Source organism: Anolis carolinensis, chromosome 1 (genome assembly GCF_035594765.1).
Source record: "Anolis carolinensis isolate JA03-04 chromosome 1, rAnoCar3.1.pri, whole genome shotgun sequence".
Classification (NCBI taxonomy): Eukaryota; Metazoa; Chordata; class Lepidosauria; order Squamata; family Dactyloidae; genus Anolis; species Anolis carolinensis.
The window spans coordinates 698,055-719,508 of NC_085841.1; the positions used below are offsets into that span (position 1 = coordinate 698,055).

The following is a 21,454-nucleotide window of genomic DNA, read 5'->3' on the forward strand; positions in this document are numbered from 1 at the left end:
GAATTCCTCTGTTTTCCAACTTCTGTTCTTTATTTACCCAAGTAACGAAGGCGGAGGCATTACTTTTCATTCAACCCTCGTTGGGTCCTGAGTGGGGTTTGTGCCTGGGCACCTTCTCACCCCCTCCTTCCTCTCTCTTTCCGTCTCTTCCTGAGCAGCAGGGCGAAGAGGAAGCCGACGAGAACCGAAACAAAGACGAGAAGCCAGATCCGGGGATCCCGGCGAGGAAGGCAGGGCGGCCCGGCAGGAAGCGCAAGCAGCCAGTGGTGAGTAGACGCAACGTTGTCACGAGGTGCTGGGGTGCGCATGCGCTGGTGGGCAGGAAGCCGGTCCCGGGTCCCGAGGAAGAGCACGAGCAGACAGGTGGGTCCTGAGGAGGAGGAAGGCACATGGCACATGGCTAGGTTTCCACCAGAGGAATCTTGACTTAAGGCAGGCATGGGCCAACTTGGGCCCTCCGGGTGTTTTGGACTTCAACTCGCACAATTCCTAACAGCCTACCGGCTGTTAGGAATTGTGCGAGTTGAAGTCCAAAACACCCGGAGGGCCCAAGTTGGCCCATGCCTGCCTTAAGGTTGTTCAGACCACAACATCTGTCCCAGTCTTTGCTCAAAGCTGTGGTTCCTAACCAAGACATGTGGGGTATTATTAACTATGGTTTTCTGTGGTTGAGCAGACGGCGACGACTGGGTGGCATATGGTCTGCATCAGAAACTAGAGCTGGTGTGGTCTGTCCAGGGAAATTGACTCAATCGGCGCCTCAAATAACGAAACCGGATCTAAAGTTCACCAAAAACCGTTTGTAACCCTTTTTATACTAGTGTTGGAGAGGGTTTCCTTGTCAAAGTGGGCCATGGTCAAAGTGGGCCATGGTCAAAGTGGTCCATGGTCAAAATAGTCTATGGTCAAGGTGGTCCATGGTCAAAGTAGTCTATGGTCAAGGTGGTCCATGGTCAAAGTAGTTTATGGTCAAAGTAGTCTATGGTCAAGGTGGTCTATGGTCAAAGTAGTCTATGGTCAAAGTAGCCTATGGTCAAGGTGGTCCATGGTCAAAGTAGTCTATGGTCAAGGTGGTCCATGGTCAAAGTAGTCCATGGTCAAAGTAGTCTATGGTCAAGGTGGTCCATGGTCAAAGTAGTCCATGGTCAAAGTAGTCTATGGTCAAGGTGGTCCATGGTCAAAGTAGTCCATGGTCAAGGTGGTCTATGGTCAAAGTAGCCCATGGTCAAAGTAGTCTATGGTCAAGGTGGTCCATGGTCAAAGTAGTGTGTGGTCAAGGTGGTCCATGGTCAAAGTAGTCTATGGTCAAGGTGGTCCATGGTCAAAGTAGTCTATGGTCAACGTAGTCTATGGTCAAGGTGGTCCATGGTCAAAGTAGTCCATGATCAAGGTGGTCCATGGTCAAAGTAGTCTATGGTCAAGGTGGTCCATGGTCAAAGTAGTTTATGGTCAAGGTGGTCCATGGTCAAAGTAGTCTATGGTCAAGGTGGTCCATGGTCAAAGTAGTCTATCGTCAACGTAGTCTATGGTCAAAGTGAGTGCCTTCAAGTCGTTTCTGAGAAACTTATTTTAACCTTTTTTTTGGTGGGGAGAGTTTGTGATTTGGCCAAGGTCACCCATTAGGGTTGTTGTGAGTTTTCCGGCCTGTATGGACATATTCCAGAAGTATTCCCTTCTGACGTTTTGCCCACATCTATGACAGGCATGACACACTCCTCTCACTTTCTTTATGCTTGTCACAGGAGGCAGGGATACATGCACATGTGTGCTCTTTCCCACCTTGTGCTTCCCCAACTCCACTTCTTTCCTTGTGTGCATGGGGCCCCTTCCCTGCCTGTGACACGGCTGTCTTCAGGCTGCATGCATCTCTTGTCAGGATGCGTGCTTGGACACGCCTGCCGCATCTGGCAGGAGTGCTCGCACACCATGCCTCTTGTTCGTAGAAACCCTCAGGGAAAACTTGCAATGATGTGGTTTGGACCCTCTTGCAAGAAAGCGTTCGTGCGCTTGGCTTCCTAAAGGATCACGTGGTTGGGATTCAGGAATGTGTGAGTGTGTGCGAACACCAATGCTAGGGGACACTCTTCTGTGTTCATGCGCATAAGGTTTTTTCGTGTTCATGCCGATGCTGGGGACGCTTTTCTGTGTTCACGCGCACAAGGATTTTTCGTGTTCATGCCGATGCTGGAGGATGCTTTTCTGTGTTCATGCGCATAAGTTTTCTTTGTGTTCAGGCCGATGCTGGGGGACGCTTTTCTGTGTTCATGCGCATAAGGTTTTTTCGTGTTCATACCAATGGTGGGGGACACTTTTCTGTGTTCATGCGCATAAGGTTTTTTCATGTTCATACCAATGCTGCGGGACGCTTTTCTGTGTTCATGCGCATAAGGTTTTTTCGTGTTCATACCGATGCTAGGGGACGCTTTTCTGTGTTCATGTGCATTTTTTCGTGTTCATGCCGATGCTGGAGGATGCTTTTCTGTGTTCATGCGCATAAGTTTTCTTTGTGTTCAGGCCGATGCTGGGAGACACTTTTTCGTGTTCATGCCGATGCTGGGAGATGCTTTGGCAATGCTTTTCCATGTTCACGCGCATAAGGTTTTTCCATGTTCATGCGTTCCTTTATGCGACCCTCCTCCCTGGAAATTCAATTGATGCGCAGTATGGGAGCATCTCATTCCTGCCTGGAATGTTCATGTGTTTGTCATTTTTATTCTCATGATATTTTGTATTTCATGTTGGAGTGAGGCTGCTTTGGGCTGTGTGTCCCAGGCGAGCTCAACAGTTGAGCCAAAACATGTGCTGTTATGTGGCAGAGCCAAAAGGAAGTAGTGTAAGGGGAGCATTCCTGGGTGCATTGTTGCATCATTGGGTGGGGATTGTTCAGAATTCTTAAGTGCAGGAGTAACACATAATCTATACACATAATAAAAGTGAACATATGTATTTAGGTATGTGGTTGGGGTGTCCACTCCTGCCTCCACAAACAGCCACAGCTCCCACAGCTCTGGAGACACCAATGGCATTGCAGGTTATAGTGAGCGCCGTGAACATGTCCAAGAGCCCTGTCAATCTCCTCCACGAACACCACCCAAGTCAAGGCTTTCAGACGGGGACAATTCCATCCTAGATTTTCTCTTCTTCCTCCACCACAGACATCCCAGTGTTTCTGACTCTCTCTCCATTGGTATGGAATTTGCATGACTCCACCCACTGCCTCTCCCTTAACCCTTTCCTGTTCTTTTCTATGTCACAGAGCAAACAGAATATACTGTTGATCAGCAACTGAATATACTAGAGAGGTTTGGGTTTTCCATGATTGACAGGAGTTTCAGGGACTGGGATGTATAGTTCACCTGCAATCTAAAAGCACTCTGAACTCCACCAATGATCGACCTGGAACTAACTTGGCACACAAAACCCCACGACTAACAAAAAATACTGGAGGTCTTTGGGTGGATTTATAGGAGTTGTAGTTCACCTCTATCCAGAGCGCACTATGAACCCAAACAATGATGGAGCTGGATACTGTGGGACTTCCGAATCCAGACTGACAAAGCTCTGGAACACAACACACCAGACATCCCAGTTGTGGAAAAGAAAAAGGTTTGGATCATTGATGTTGCCATCCCAGGTGACAGTCGCATTGACAAAAAACAACAGGAAAAACTCAGCCGCTATCAGGACCTCAAGATTGAACTTCAAAGACTCCGGCAGAAACCAGTGCAGGTGGTCCCGGTGGTGATGGGTACACTGGGTGCCGTGCCAAAAGATCTCAGCCGGCAATTGGAGACAATAGACACTGACAAAATCACGATCTGCCAACTGCAAAAGGCCACCCTGCTGGGATCTGCACGCATCATCCGAAAATACATCACACAGTCCTAGACACTTGGGAAGTGTTCGACTTGTGATTTTGTGGTATGAAATCCAGCATATCTATCTTGTTTGCTGTGTCATAAAATAATAATAATAATAATAATAATAATAATAATAATAATAATAATAATAATACATCACATAGTCCTAGACATTTGGGAAGTGTTCGACTTGTGGTTTTGTGATACGAAGTCCAGCATGTCTACCTTGTTTGCTGTGTCATACAATAACAAAATAATAATAATAATAATAATACTAATAATAATACATCACATCACAGAGTCCTAGACACTTGGGAAGTGCTTGACTTGTGATTTTGTGATACGAAATCCAGCATGTCTATCTTGTTTGCTGTGTCATACAATAAAATAATAATAATAATAATAATATGCATAATGCGAAAATACTTCACACAGTCCTAAACGCTTGGGAAGTGTTTGACTTATGATTTTGTGATACGAAATACAGCATATATATATATCTCATTTGCTATGACATTGTGTCAATAATCATAATAATAATGATAATGATAATACATCACACAATCCTAGACACTTGGGAAGTGTTTGACTTGTGATTTTGTGATACGAAATCCAGCATATCTATCTTGTTTGCTGTGTCATACAATAATAATGATCAACAGAATGATGATGATGATGATGATGATGATGATGTCTATTGTTTCCAAATGCCAGCTGAGATCCTTTGGCACGGCACCCAGTGTGCCCATCACCACCGGGACCACCTGCACTGGTTTCTGCCAGAGTCTTTGAAGTTCAATCTTGAGGTCCTGAGAGCGGCTGAGTTTTTCCTGTTGTTTTTCGTCACCTGGAATGGTGACATCAATGATCCAAACCTTGTTCTTTTCCACAACTGTGATGTCTGGTGTGTTGTGTTCCAGAACTTTGTCAGTCTGGATTCGTAAGTCCCACAGTATCTTTGCGTGTTCATTTTCCAAGACTTTTGCAGGTTTGTGATCCCACCAGTTCTTTGCTGCTGGGAGGTGGTACTTGAGGCATAAGTTCCAATGAATCATTTGGGCCACATAGTTGTGCCTCTGTTTGTAGTCTGTCTGAGCGATTTTCTTACAGCAGCTGAGGATATGATCAATGGTTTCGTCAGCTTTCTTGCGCAGTCTGCATTTGGTCATCAGCTGATTTTTCGATCTTGGCCTTAATTGCCTTTGTCCTGATGTCTTGCTCCTGGGCTGCAAGGATCAGGCCTTCTGTCTCCTTCTTCAGGGTCCCATTCGTGAGCCAGAGCCAGGTCTTCTCCTTATCAGCTTTTCCTTCAATTTTGTCAAGGAACTTTCCATGCAGTGTTTTGTTGTGCCAGCTGTCATCTCTAGTTTGTAGTGCGGTTTTCTTGTACTGGTTTTTGTTTTTATTATTATTATTATTATTATTATTATTATTATTATTATTATTATTATTATTTCTAAGAAGCACCTCTCACCCCGAAGGGACTGAGGACGTCTTCCAAATAGAAGGCTAAACTTTGCAGACATTCCTCATGTATATAAAAGGGCAATAGTTGTATTTTTTTGATGAACAAATCAAAACCACCCCGTGTTCTCCATTTCCGCGGGTCTCTTTGCAGTTTCTCACAGCCGCTTTGGGCCGTGTCTGCGAGTGCAGCTGTGGAGCTGCGGGGCGTTCTTTCCCAACCGTCGGCCGGGCCAAGCGGGCCGTGGGAACGCCGGCCTTTGCTTCGTATGCATTCGGTTCCTCTCTTTCCCTCTCCCTCCTTCTCGGCTGGCCTTGCGCAGCTGCAACCTGATCCTTGGCAGGGCTTGCCCGGGAGGAAAGAGGCAAGCTGGCTGGCGGCCACCTGCTGCAAAAACCCTTCGGGAAGGGTGGGAGGGTGGCCGCCGGCTGCGCTGCCATCCGTGAATGCCTTTGGAACTGGATTGAGCCGGGACGGCGGAGGGGAGAAATGCCCGGACTTTTGCGCTCCTGTGAAGCTGTTGCAAAGGCACAGAGCAAGCGGAGATCTCGCAGCCGCTCTTTCTTCTCTCCACCTTTGTGTATTTAAGAGGCCGGCCCAGAAAGACTCCGGAAGGCCTAGGCGTGAAGCAGGAAGAGCAGTGTGTGTTTATACATATCGGCACATTTCGCTGTGCCTGGTGCAGATGTGAAAGGAGGCCCAGTGGAAGAAAACGGGGCAGAAAAACTTACCCTCTGTTTCCTTCCAAGGCTAGAGGAACACAGCCAGTCCTCGATATCAGGGGTCCCCAAACTAAGGCCAGGGGGCCACATGCGGCCCTCCAAGGTCATTTATCCGGCCCCCGCACTCGGTTTTAGACTTAGGCTCACCCTAAGTCTGAAATGACTTGAAGGCACACAATAACAACATTAACAACAACAACAACATTAACAACAACAACCATCCTAATTAACTTGACTATCTCATCAGCAAGAAGCAGGCCCACACTTCCCATTGAAATCCTGGTAGGTTTATGTGGGTTAAAATTGTTCTTATTTTTAAATATTGTATTGTTCTTTCGTGTTGCGCATTGTAGATGACAGGGGATGATGGGAGGCGGAGTGGATTCCAAAATTCATCATCTCGGTCTCACCTCCTTCTCCAGACTGTATTCCCATGCTGAGAAACAGCACTGGTCAAACAAACACTCCAGCAGACGAAGTCCAACTGTTGATTAACTTTATTTACATGTCTATTTACAGTTTGCATTTCTCGGCTTCAGAGCATAGCATTCATAGTCCATCTTCAGCGAATGCTCAAGCCGAACTCCGGAGATAAGACACTCCCCTGCATTCCACAGACCAAGAAGGAAGTCCCAGTCAAACAAACTTGACTCCATTGGTCCTGTGATACGTCAATCATAGCAGTTTCCCATTAACTCCATAACTACTGAAATGCCTTGCCGAAAACTAACAGAAGGCATTTCTAACAACCCAGATTGATTTTAACATTTCACACAATTCACAATACCCTGACAGTAGATGGTAAACGGAAGCTCTTACGTGTGCCCATGAGCCCAGAGTCACCCTGCAGAACAATGACGCACCGCTCAGATTTGCAGAACAAATAATACAAGAACTTTACTAATTCCAAGAGATCCAAAGCACAATGGTATTCACAATGGTCCCTCTGATTGCTTACAGAAACCCAGCAGTCGTAAACAGTCCTTTTTCAGTCCATAAATCTGCTTCAGTGAAGAATACAGTCCTGGTTCTTCATCCTCTTTTCCCAGTAGCAAACAAGGCCTCAGAAATAGCAAGGACTCTCTGAGTACAGAGCCATCTTCCCCAGGCAGTACTCAGTCACCACACAGATTCACACTGAACAAAAACTTGTTCAAACCAGTTCTCCAGCAGCAGAACAGAAACAGTTTCAAATCAAATTACAGTAGAGTCTCACTTATCCAAGCTAAACGGGCCGGCAGAACGTTGGATAAGTGAATATGTTGGATAATAAGGAGAGATCAAGAAAAAACCTATTAAACATCAAATTAGGTTATGGTTTTACAAATTCAGCACCAAAACATCATGCTATACAACAAATTGGACAGAAAAAGTAGTTCAATACGCAGTAATGCTATGTAGTAATTACTGTATTTACGAATTTAGCAGCAAAACATCACGATATATTGAAAACATTGACTCCAAAAATGCATTGGATAATCCAGAACGTTGGATAAGCGAGTGTTGGATAAGTGAGACTCTACTGTACAAAGAGAACCACCTTAAGTCTAACCCTGACAAGACACAAGTGTGTGCTTTCCACTTACATAATAGTGAAACTGAAAGTTAACTGGGAAGGCCAAGAGCTCGAACACTGTTTCCATCCTAAATATCTTGGTATCTCCTTAGATCAAACACTAACATTTAGAAAATATTGCATGAACACCAAGGACAAAGTAGCCGCACGCAATAACGTCCTCTGGAAACTTACTGGCAGTGCATGGGGTGTACACCTAAAACTTATAAGAACATCAGCCCTGGCCTTGTTTGACTCAACTGCTGAATATGCCTGCCCTGTTTGTCACAAGTCTGCCATGCAAAGCAGGTGTATGCCGACTGGAAACGGCCAGGAGAGAAGATGGCTGCCGGCTCTCGGAGGCCCTGTTAATTCTAAGGCACTGAGACAATTCTAGAACATCAGCCTTGGCCTTGTCTTAGTGGACTACTGAATATGCCTGCCCTGTTTGTCACAAGTCTGCCATGCAAAGCAGGTGTATGCTGACTGGAAACGGCCAGGAGAGAAGATGGCTGCCGGCTCTCAGAGGCCCTGTTAATTCTAAGGCACTGAGACAATTCTAGAACATCAGCCTTGGCCTTGTCTTAGTGGACTACTGAATATGCCTGCCCTGTTTGTCACAAGTCTGCCATGCAAAGCAGGTGTATGCTGACTGGAAACGGCCAGGAGAGAAGATGGCTGCCGGCTCTCAGAGGCCCTGTTAATTCTAAGGCACTGAGACAATTCTAGAACATCAGCCTTGGCCTTGTCTTAGTGGACTACTGAATATGCCTGCCCTGTTTGTCACAAGTCTGCCATGCAAAGCAGGTGTATGCTGACTGGAAACGGCCAGGAGAGAAGATGGCTGCCGGCTCTCGGAGGCCCTGTTAATTCTAAGGCACTGAGACAATTCTAGAACATCAGCCTTGGCCTTGTCTTAGTGGACTACTGAATATGCCTGCCCTGTTTGTCACAAGTCTGCCATGCAAAGCAGGTGTATGCTGACTGGAAACGGCCAGGAGAGAAGATGGCTGCCGGCTCTCAGAGGCCCTGTTAATTCTAAGGCACTGAGACAATTCTAGAACATCAGCCTTGGCCTTGTCTTAGTGGACTACTGAATATGCCTGCCCTGTTTGTCACAAGTCTGCCATGCAAAGCAGGTGTATGCTGACTGGAAACGGCCAGGAGAGAAGATGGCTGCCGGCTCTCAGAGGCCCTGTTAATTCTAAGGCACTGAGACAATTCTAGAACATCAGCCTTGGCCTTGTCTTAGTGGACTACTGAATATGCCTGCCCTGTTTGTCACAAGTCTGCCCATGGGAAGCAGGTGTATGCCGACTGGAAACGGCCAGGAGAGAAGAAGGCTGCCGGCTCTCAGAGGCCCTGTTGTTTCTAAGGCACTGAGGCAATTCTATGGACTTTAAAACAACTATTTTTCCTACTGTTCTCTATAAACAATCAAAGATAATATTGTAAATATTACTGCTCTGTTTGACCATTTTGAAGTCATTAAAGTTCCGGTTAATTGTTCTACAAAGCTGAGTGGCACATCGTTACCCTGCAGGGTGACTTTGGTTCAGGGGGACATAGGAGCTTCTATTCATCTACGATCTTTCACATCAGTTCCCACAATTCCTAACAGCCTAGCCGTGCTAGAGTGCTAATAATACATTTTTGGTGGTCACTCCACCCACTCTCCATGCCACTATATGTCAGTTCCTTCTTGTCCGCAACATCAGCAGCAACACACATTTGGAACTTCTCCTTCCAGCGTTGGGTTTGTCTTCTCGTTTTCGACATGGTCTGTTTCCTCTCTTGCCTCTCTAAATACTTCAAGCTGGGTCTGTCTCTGGCCATTATTACTTTCTGATACCTGGACCTGGCACGGTTTGTTTCTAGGTGCAGGAGAGCAACCCAAGCCCAGTCTGACTTCCCAATGTGGCCGTCCACCTCTCAGCCCCTTTTTTTCTGTGAGAACGGAAAGGCTGGGGAAGTCAGGCGTACAGGAAGCGAAAGGGGCGAATGTGGGTAGAACAATGTAAAAAGGTCTGAACTCTCTTTGGCCTGATGCTGCTCGTGAAGGCAGCCCTGTTCTGTCGCTCTTTTTGTTGGTTGTGTTGGTCTCCTTGCCCACAGATAGTATGGGATCCAGGATGGATTGTTCTGTGTGGGGAGAGAAAAAAAGATCTGATGTTGTTGCAGCCGATTCAGGGTTGGGCTTTGGTTTTGCAGATACAGTGGCCATCCTGGCTGTTAGGAATTGTGGGAGTTGAAGTCCAAGATGTTGTGGTAATCTCTGAGCAGTTGGACGCAATTTAACCCTCTCTGGGGGAGATTCCACCAAAATGCAGCAGATTAGCAAAAGCTTTCAATTACAACAGTTACTTACACGGGGTGAGCAAAGAGAAGCCTTTCAACTTACGATGGCAATGGAGTGCAGAGTCTCAGTAAAAATAAAAAAAAAAACCAATTTATTCAGGTAAATGAATAGAGGCTGGATGGCCATCTGTCGGGGGTGCTTTGAATGTGATTTCCTGCTTCTTGGCAGAATGGGGTTGGACTGGATGGCCCATGAGGTCTCTTCAAACTCTACGATTCTATGATTCTAAAAAGAATTCCATTGTAGATAGAAAGGCTTGGGAGCTATCTAGTCTACTCTAGACTGGTTTCTAAGGAAAAATAAGAAAGGAAAAATAACAAACATCTACATAGTTACATCTTGCCTGGAGAGATGGTGAGATGCTTCTTATTAGCTAGAGGAACAAAGGGAGAAGAACCTCATGGTCCAGTTTATTGGGGCCATAAAAGACATTCTGACCAATGGGAAGTTAGTGTCCCTGGAGATTCACATTTCTGCTAACTTCAAAGTAAGGGATGTGTAAAGCCTGTCTAGGCATGCTTTGGAAACAGGGAAAGGATTCCCTCAGTCTAACTCAGGGGTCCCCAAACTAAGGCCCGGGGGCCGGATGCGGCCCATTGAAACTATTTATCCGGCCCCCACGACACAAGGGCAGAAGGGGGTTGGGTTAAAGGACGTAAGGGGTCTCTTCTTCTCTTACAACCATTATTATTATTATTATTATTATTATTATTATTATTATTATTATTATTATTATTATTATTATTATTATTTTATTGTATGACACAGCATACAAGATAGACATGCTGGATTTCATTTCACAAAATCACAAGTCGAACACTTCCCAAGTGTCTAGGACTGTGTGATGTATTTTCGGATGATGCGCACAGATCCCAGTCGGGTGGCCTTTTGCAGTTGACAGATCGTAATTTTGTCAATGTCTATTGTTTCCAAATGCCGGCTGAGATCTTTTGGCATGGCACCCAGTGTGCCCATCACCACCGGGACCACCTGCACTGGTTTCTGCCAGAGTCTTTGAAGTTCAATCTTTATTATTATTATTATTATTATTATTATTATTATTATTATTATTATTATTATTATTATTATTTATTAACATTGACGCTGGGTGGCCATCTATCGGGGTGCTTTGCTTGTGCTTTTGGTGCACAAAGGCAGAAGGCGGTTGGACTAAACGGTCTAAGGGGTCTCTTCCAACTCTCTTTGTTATTATTATTATTATTGTTGTTGTTGTTATTAACATTGACACTGGGTGGCCATCTGTCAGGGGTGCGTTGCTTGTGCTTTTGGTGCACAAAGGCAGAAGGGGAATTGGACTCAATGGCCCAAAGGGTCTCTTCCAACCCTCTTTATTATTATTATTATTATTATTATTGTTGTTATTATTATTATTATTATAGTCCGGCCCTCCAATGCTCTGAAGAATAGTGAACTGGCCCCCTGTTTTAAAAGTTTGGGGACCCCTGATCTAACTCTATCATCTATCTGACTACATCTAGACTTGAGTAGTCCAGGGGGATTCCCAACACAAAACACCTGGAGGGCCCAAGTTTCCCCATACCTGTCCTAGAGTCTTAAAAACACATTTTTGGCAGTCGCCCTCAGTTTACCCCTTTGCCATGCCTTTCCCTTGATCTTTGGTTTTGGTTTTGCAGATCCAGTAGGCACATCAACCATACATGGTTTGGTAATACAGTAGAGTCTCACTTATCCAACACTCGCTTATCCAATGTTCTGGATTATCCAACACATTTTTGTAGTCAATGTTTTCAATACATCGCGATATTTTGGTGCTAAATTCGTAAATACAGCAATTACTACATAACATTACTGCGTATTGAATTACGTTTTCTGTCAAATTTGTTGTATAACATGATGTTTTGGTGCTTAATTTGTAAAATCATAACCTAATTTGATGTTTAATAGGCTTTTTCTTAATCTCTCCTTATTATCCAACATATTCGCTTATCCAGTGTTCTGCCGGCCCGTTTATGTTGGATAAGTGAGACTCTACTGTACCAATAAAATGACATTAATTTCAGTAGGTTAAACATTTTTGAATATTTACATCAAGCTCAAATTTAAGATAAGACTGTCCAACTCTGATCAAATCATTATTCTCATCTTCTTCAATGTAAATGTGCTTATGTATCCTTTTAATAATAATAGAGTAAAATAATACATGTAATAATAATAATAATAAATATAGGAAAATAATAAATGCAATAATAATAATAAGATCAGAGTGAAATAATAAATGTATTAATAATAATAAAAAATAGAGCAAAATAAATGTAATACCGTATTTCCCCAAAAATAAGACAGTGTCTTATATTAATTTTTGCTCCCAAAGATGTGCTAGGTCTTATTTTCAGGGGATGTCTTATTTTTTCCATGAAGAAGAATTCACATTTATTGTTGAACAAAAAAATGAACATTTATTATATACTGTACAGTAGTTGTCATCACAAACCAGCATAACCAGACAAACTGTGAATCCTATCAAGAAGTTCTTGTTACTACAGTAGAGTCTCACTTATCCAACACTCGCTTATCCAACGTTCTGGATTATCCAACGCATCTTTGTAGTCAATGTTTTCAATATATCGTGATATTTTGGTGCTAAATTAATAAATACAGTAATTACTACATAGCATTACTGTGTATTGGACTACCTTTTCTGCCAAATTTGTTGTCTAACATGATGTTTTGGTGCTTAATTTGTAAAATCATAACCTAATTTGATGTTTAATAGGCTTTTCCTTAATGCCTCCTTATTATCCAACATATTCGCTTATCCAACATTCTGCCGGCCCGTTTATGTTGGATAAGTGAGACTCTACTGTACAATTATTTCCATGTCCAACTAGTATGTACATTTACCAATCCTGAATGCTCTGGTGTTCTGTTTGGCAGGCGCTGGGCATGCTTCCAAACAAAAACTCTGCTAGGTCTTACTTTCGGGGGAGGCCTTATATTTAGCAATTCAGCAAAACTTCTACTAGGTCTTATTTTTCGGGGATGTCTTATTTTCGGGGAAACAGGGTAGTAGCAACAATAACAGAGAAAATAATAAATGTAATAATACCAATAATAATAGAGAAAAATAATAAATGTACCATATATTCTCAAGTATAAGCTGACCCAAATATAAGCCAACCAGGACAGTAGGTATTCTGAAAAGCAAACATAGCTGCCTTCCTCTCTCTGTCCCACGCATGACCCAGCCTTCTGGTTGCCTCGGGTGCCGCTTTTTTCCGCCCTTTGTCGTGTGCGTTATTGTTGTGATGGTGGGGGAGCGGAGGGGGAATTCCCCTTCTTTGGAAACGTGCCGCACTCGCTCGCTGTGCCGAAATGGGTCCGGGTGCAGGAGAGGGCGAGAGACCACCACCCACAGAAGAAGCAGAACTGGGTGAAGCAAAGCAACCATGGGGTTTCAGCCACAAAGCTGTGCATGGTGCTGGTCTCTCTAGAGTCGTTGTGTATTTTCTGGGCTGCCTGGCCATGTTCCAGAAGCATTCTCTCCTGACGTTTCAGCCACATCTATGGCAGGCATCCCCTCAGGTTGTGGAGAAACTAAGCAAGGAAGATTTATACATCTGTGGAAAGTCCAGGGTGGGAGAAAGAACTCTTTGTTGGAGGCCGGTGTGAATGTTGTGATTCAGGGGTCCTCAAACTTTTAAAGCAGAGAGCCGGTTCACAATCCTTGAGACTGTGGAGGGGCCGAATTATCATTACAAAAAAAACCCGAATAAATTCCTATGGACACTGCAGGTGTCTTATTTGTAGTGCAAAACAACAACAACAATGAAAGAACAATACAATATTTAAAAATGAAAATAATTGTAACCAGCATAAACCTATCAGGATTTCAATGGAAAGTGTGGGCCTGTTACTGGCCAATGAGATAGTCAAGTTAATTAGGATTGTTGTTGTTGTGTGCCTTCAAGTCATTTCACTTTGGGCGAGCCTAAGTCTAAAATTATTCATTTATTCATTTACTACATTTATTTACTACATTTATATCCCGCCCTTCTCACCCCGAAGGGGACTCAGAGCAGTGTATGTACATACAATATATTATATTATTAGCATAGCACAATATTAGCATTATATATTACTATATTGAACTATACCACTATACTGTAATATTATATGTAATATAGAACATATAATTAATATTATTATATGATGTTATTATCAGTATTATATTGTATAACATAATATTATCAATATTATATGTATATACAATATATTATATTATATTATTTAAAATGATATAAAATATTATATTATAAAACTGAGGACGGGGGCCAGGTAAATGACCTTGGAGGGCCACATCCGGCCCCCGGGCCTTAGTTTGGGGACCCCTGTTGTAATTGATCACCTCAATTAGCATTAAATGGCCTTTCCAGCCTCACCACCTGGCCTGGGTGAATCCTTTGTTCAGAGTCGTTAGCTGCCCCTGATTGATTCCTGTCTGGAATTCTTCTGTTTTTAGAGTGTTGCTCTTCTTTTAATGTCCTGAATTTAGAGTTTTTTTTAATACTGATAGCAAGATTTTGTTCATTTTCATGGTTTCCTCCCTTCTGTTGAAGTTGTCCACATGCTTGTAGTTGACATGATAGTTGTTGGAGTAATGTGTTTTTGAAGGCTTTCATGTCCGGGATCACAGGGTTGTTGTATGTTTCCGGGCTGTATGGCTATGTTCCAGAAATATTCTCTCCTGACGTTTCGCTCACATCTATGGCAGGCATCCTCAGAGGTTGTGAGGTATGGAGAAAACTAAGCAAGGAATGTGGGAAGTCCAGGGTGAGGAGTTAATCACCTTAATTTGCATTGAATGGCTTCATCTACTGGCTACTTTCTGCCTGGGGGCATCCTTTGTTAGCTGCCCCTAGTTCCCATGTCTCAGAGTGTTGCTTCTTATTTACTGTTCTGATTTTAGAGTTTTTTAATACTCGTTTTGTTCATTTTCATGGTTTCCTCCTTTCTGTTGAAGTTGTCCACATGCTTGTGGGTTTCAATGGCTTCTCTGTGTCGTCTGACATGATAGTTGTTGGAGTGGTCCAACATTTCTGTGTCTTAAGAGGTTGCGTTCCAGGCGGTTGTAAATACGATGAGCCTGTGGTCACAGGGTTGTTGTATGTTTTCCGGGCTGTCTGGCCTTGTTCCAGAAGTATTCTCTCCTGACGTTTCGCCCACATCTATGGCAGGCATCCTCAGAGGTTGTGAGGTATGGAGTTGTTGGAGTGGTCGAGCATTTCTCCAACAGACAAGAGCTAATGACTCTGAACAAAGGATTCCCCCAGGCCACGATGTGAGGCTGGAAAGGCCATTTAATGCTAATGAAGGTGATTAATTGCAACATTCACATTGGCCTCTAAGAGACAAGAGTTATTTTCCCCACTCAGGATCTTCCACAGATATATAAACCTTCCTTGCTTAGTTTCTTCATATACCTCCCAACCTCTGAGGATGCTTGCCATAGATGTAGGCGAAACGTCAGGAGAGAATGCTTCTGGAACATGGCCAGACAGCCCAGAAAACACACAACAACCCTGTGATCCTGGCCATGAAAGCCTTTGACAACACATCTCCCCAGAGTCGTCCACCTCCCAACCCTTTTCTCTTCCTCTCTTGCCAGGAGCTTGGTGATGTGAGTGGGAGGCGGAGGGAAGTTATTTTGGGAGTGATGGCCAGCGGGTTTGTGGCTTGACCTATGGCCAGGCCAGTTTGGGATCCACAGACCTCCTCCTCCTGCTTGGGTTTCTGGGGGTGGTTGTGTTGTTAAAGTGCAAAGTAGGGAACCCTGTGCAGACAGGGTTCAAGGTAGAGAGTTCCACTGCTGAACAGCTCTCTCTTTTCCTCACATTCAGGTGGAATCTCCTTCCCTGTCGTTGAAAGCCATTGTTCCATTGCATCCTAGTCTCCAGGGCAGCAGAAACAAAGCCTGCTCTCTCCTCCCTAGGATTTCCCATAATATGTTTATATGTGGCTGTCATGTCTCCTGTCCAAGAGATTCCATCTATGCATTAGGAAGAATTTCCTGACCATAGGAAGAGCTGTTCAACAGTGGAACCCTCTGCCTCGCAGTCTAGTGGAAGCTCTTCCTTGGAAACTTTTAAACAGGGTGGATGGCCATCTGTCAGGGGTACTTTGACTGTGGGTTTCCTGAGTGGGTTTTCTCTTGGTGGAGGTGGTAGACTGTTAGGAATGGTGGAAGTTGTATTCCAAAACACCTGGAGGGCCGAGGTTTGCCCAAGCCTGCTCTAAGTGAATCAGCCACGATGACTCCATGGGCCTCCTTGAAAGTGAAGGGCAAGGGGGGGGGGGTCTGCACTGGGGTGAAGGGCCATTTGGCGTTGCCCATTGACCCCCTACTGACCGCCAAATGGTCATTCTTTACCCCATGGCAGGTTTGGTCTTTTACAAGGAGGGAGCAAATGGCTCGTTGAGGACCAGAAGGTGCCAAAAGTCTCCTTTGAAGAGAAAGAGAGAAGTGGGGGTCCTTTATGTGTCTTTTCTCAGGCCTCACCATGGAGCTGCCCAGTTTAAGATGGTGCACCTGCCCCCCCCCCATAGACCCAGGGCTTCGTGTGGGTCAAGGACCCTGAGGGGCATCTCCATAACATTTAGAGCAGGGGTCCTCAACCTTTTTAAGTGGAGGGCCAGTTCATGGTCCCTCAGACTGTTGGGGGGCCAGACTGTGATGAAATAGTTTAAAATTGGGATTGCTGTTGTTGTGTGCCTTCAAGTCATTTCAGACTTAGGTCAACAGGGGCCAGGTAAATGACCTTGGAGGGCCGCATCCGGCCCATGGGCCTTAGTTCAGGGACCCCCGATCTTGACTATCTCATAGGACCATAGAGATCTCCAAAGACCATCTAGAAGGTCTCATAAGTCCATCGCTAAGGAAAGCGACCCTCAAAGGCCATCTAAAAGATCACATAAGAAGACCATAGATAAGGAAAAGGACCCTCAAAGACCACTTAGATGGTTTCATAGGACCATAGGTAAGGAAAGTGACCTCCAAAAGCCATCTAGATGGTCTCATAAGGCCATAGCTAAGCAAAGAGACCTTCAAAGACCATCTCGATGATCTCATAAGGCCATAGCTAAGCAAAGAGACCTCCAAAGACCAGGTAGACTTAAGTCAACCCTAAGTCTAAAGTTTAGGACATGGGCCAGATCAATGACCTTGGAGGTCCGCTTTTGGCCTTAGTTTGGGGACCCCTACTTTAGGGTAACCCCACTGGAACAAGGGCTCTGGAAGGAACGCAAACTTCAGCGAGGCATTGGGGTCTCTATGACCAAACTTCTTCTCCTTGTCTTCTCCTGCCTGGTCCCATCAAGAGGAGTCCAAGAAGTCCACATTAATGTGGACCCATAATATTTTCTCCTAGGGATGCTTAACATAGAAAAAGACAAAAACAAAGAGATGTTATTCAATTATCTTATTACAGCAGCAAGGTTGACGTATGCAAAATTTTGGGAAAGGAAAGAAACTCCGGAATTAAACTGTTGGATAAATAAGACACTGGAGATAATGAATATGGATAGGTTGACGTATCTAATGAAAAACAACTATGGCAAACCGATAAAAAAACAAAACGGACTGGAACTTGATAAAGAACTATTTGAAAGAAGAACAAGTGATGATGTTGATTTAAGGTTAAGTTCTGCTACTTTACTTTAGAAAGATAATAAAAAGGTTAATTGTAATGGCACCAGATATAGATAAATAAGAAAAGATATACAGTAGAGTCTCACTAATCCAAGCCTCGCTTATCCAAGCCTCTGGATAATCCAAGCCATTTTGGTAGTCAATGTTTTCAATATATCATGATATTTTGGTGCTAGATTTGTAAATACAGTAATTACAACATAACATTACTGCGTATTGAACTACTTTTTCTGCCAAATTCGTTGTCTAACATGATGTTTTGGTGCTTAATTTGTAAAATCATAACCTAATTTGATGTTTAATAGGCTTCTCCTTAATCCCTCCTTATTATCCAAGATATTTGCTTATCCAAGCTTCTGCCGGCCCGTTTATCTTGGATAAGTGAGACTTTACTGTATATCTGCGTTTTCTCATATCTATTGAAATGCAGGGATCAGGAAGCTGCCTTTAAATTGTTCTGTGCTTGTTTGTTGTGAGTTGCCCAGAGAGAGAGAGTCATAAATACATCAGCAGAGTATCTGGCAAAGAAGCCGTTGCCTTCACCTGTCCTGCTGCACCACGCTGCCCTCCCCAACTTGGTGCCCTTCAGATGTGTTGGACTTTCCACACTTGCAGGCCACAATGTCACAATAGGGATCGCAACTCCAACAATCCTCCAGACCAGGGGTCCCCAAACTAAGGCCCGTGGGCCGAATGCGGCCCTCCAATGTCATTGACCTGGCCCCTGTCCTAAACTTCAGACTTAAGGTTGACCTAAGTCTACCTGGTCTTTGGAGGTCTCTTTGCTTAGCTACGGCCTTATGAGATCATCTAGATGGTCTTTGGAGGTCTCTTTGCTTACCTATGGCCTTATGAGACCATCTAGATGGTCTTTGAAGGTCTCTTTGCTTAGCTACGGCCTTATGAGATCATCTAGATGGACTTTGGAGGTCTCTTTGCTTACCTATGGCCTTATGAGACCGTCTAGATGGTCTTTGGAGGTCTCTTTGCTTACCTATGGCCTTATGAGACCGTCTAGATGGTCTTTGAAGGTCTCTTTGCTTAGCTACGGCCTTATGAGATCATCTAGATGATCTTTCGAGGTCTCTTTGCTTACCTATGGCCTTATGAGACCGTCTAGATGGTCTTTGGAGGTCTCTTTGCTTACCTATGGCCTTATGAGACCGTCTAGATGGTCTTTGAAGGTCTCTTTGCTTAGCTACGGCCTTATGAGATCATCTAGATGATCTTTCGAGGTCTCTTTGCTTACCTATGGCCTTATGAGACCGTCTAGATGGTCTTTGGAGGTCTCTTTGCTTACCTATGGCCTTATGAGACCGTCTAGATGGTCTTTGAAGGTCTCTTTGCTTAGCTACGGCCTTATGAGATCATCTAGATGATCTTTCGAGGTCTCTTTGCTTACCTATGGCCTTATGAGACCGTCTAGATGGTCTTTGGAGGTCTCTTTGCTTAGCTACGGCCTTATGAGATCATCTAGATCAGGGATCCCCAAACTAAGGCCCGGGGGCCGGATGCGGCCCATCAAAGCCATTTATCCGGCCCCCACGGCACAAGGGCAGAAGGGGGTTGGGCTAAATTGCCCAAGGGGTCTCTTCCAACCCTTATTATTATTATTATTATTATTATTAACATTGAGGCTGGCTGGCCATCTGTCAGGGGTGCTTTGCTTGTGCTTTTGGTGCACAAAAGCAGAAGGGGGTTGGACTAAAAGGCCCAAGGGGTCTCTTCCAACCCTTATTATTATTATTATTATTATTATTATTATTATTATTATTATTATTATTATTAACATTGAGGCTGGCTGGCCATCTGTCAGGGTGCTTTGCTTGTGCTTGGGGTTGGACTAAAAGGCCCAAGGAGTCTCTTCCAACCCTTATTATTATTATTATTATTATTATTATTATTATTATTATTAACATTGAGGCTGGGTGGCCATCTGTCAGGGGTGCTTTGCTTGTGCTTTCAGTGCTTATTATTATTATTATTATTACTACTACTACTACTACTATAGTCTGGCCCTCCAACAGTCCAAAGGATCATGAACTGGCCCCCTGTTTAAAAAGTTTGGGGACCTCTGATCTAGATGATCTTTCGAGGTCTCTTTGCTTACCTATGGCCTTATGAGACTGTCTAGATGGTCTTTGAAGGTCTCTTTGCTTAGCTTTGGTCTTATGAAACCATCTGGATGGTCTTTGAGGGTCCCTTTCCTTATCCATGGTCTTCTGATGGCCTTATGAAATCATCTAGATGGCCTTTGGAGGTCTCTTTGCTTACCTATGTTCTTATGAGATCGTCTAGATCAGGGGTCCCCAAACTAAGGCCTGTGGGCTGGATGCGGCCCTCCAAGATCATTGATCTGGCCTCTGTCCTAAACTTTAGACTTAAGGTTGACCTAAGTCTGAAATGACTTGAAGGCACACAATACCAACAATCCTAATTTTGGACTATTTCATCCTAGTCCGGCTCCCCAACAGTCTGAGGGACTGTGAATGGGCCCCCCACTTAAAAAGTTTGAGGACCCCTGCTCCAGACAGACAGCATTTGGGGCTTGAGAGGTGGAAGCCGCTATGTGCAACAGGGCTCCGGGGAAGGCAAGGCCATGCCTGGTGATGTAGCCTAGTTGCAGTTTGTGGTCCAACACTCCTATCTTGGACCATTGGTGGTGCATGAACCATTGCAATGGACTGGGCCCATGCCAGATTCCAAGGAGGGGAGTTCTGGATGCTAGAGTCATGCTTTGACCGAGCAATCTTTATTTATTTATTTATTTATTTACAGCATTCATATTCCGCCCTTCTTTCTCACCCCGAAGAGGACTCAGGGCGGATCACAATGAACACATATATGGCAGACATTCAATGCCAACAGACAAACAACATACATTAGACAGACTCAGAGGCATTTTTAACATTTTTCCAGCTTCACGATTCCGGCCACAGGGGGAGCTGTTGCTTCACCGTCCAGTAGTGGCTGTACTTCCTCATTCCTTTCCTCGTGTTTTGCTGGCAGTTTTATGGTGTTGTAGATTAGTTAAATTAGCCTCCCGCATAAAGCGTCCCTAAATTTCCCTAATTGACAGGTGCAACTGTCTTTCGGGGCTGCATAGGTCAACAGCAAGCCGGGGCTATTAATGGTCGGAGGCTTAACCCGACCCGGGCTTCGAACTCATGACCTCTCGGTCAGTAGTGATTTATAGCAACTGGTTACTAGCCAGCTGTGCCACAGCCTGGCCCTTACCTCGCTACTCTTTTTCTATTTTTCTAAACTTTCCTATAAACATTGTTCCCACTCTTTAGCACATAAAGGTGCCACGGGCATATTATCTCCTCTCCTGGCCTTAGTGACAAAGCTAGCCACACCAAGGTATTTGCTTGTTTCATTCTGACATGCAAGAAGGAGTCGTTGCAAAAATTTGCTTTCAGCCAGATCAGGTTGTGAGAGTTGTCATGCATTTTTGATGCTTGTTCACATGGTGAGATAGTTTGATCCAAAATTCATTTGTAACCCTTTGCTTCTCATGCAAAAGCCAACATTTATTCAGGAAACATTTCCTTCTGTGCATTGTGTGGGGGGTGAGATTGCATGGCTTAAAAAGTCATAGACACTCATTTTCACCAGAAGCCTTTCTGTAAAAATTTTTATTAAAAGTTTTCATATTACTTATACAACGAAAGAGTGGGAACAATGTTTATAGGAAAGTTTAGAAAAATAGAAAAAGAGTAGCGAGGTAAGGGAGAAAAAAAAAGAGAGAGTTTGTGAATTCAACCCTTAATCCTGTTCATGTTTCTTTTATCTACAGTAAAGTC

General features: G+C 44.1%; 1 protein-coding gene across 4 annotated transcripts in view; it reads left to right on the top strand.

Moving 5' to 3' along the window:
- Positions 1-21,454, top strand: part of dnmt3a (DNA methyltransferase 3 alpha) — a 200,699-nt gene that overhangs the window by 69,035 nt on the left and 110,210 nt on the right. For all 4 annotated transcript variants that reach the window (XM_062968931.1, XM_062968945.1, XM_062968934.1 and 1 more), the window contains exon 3: positions 159-266. In XM_062968931.1, the coding sequence (XP_062825001.1) occupies positions 159-266 (108 nt within the window). The remainder of the gene's footprint in view (positions 1-158; positions 267-21,454) is intronic.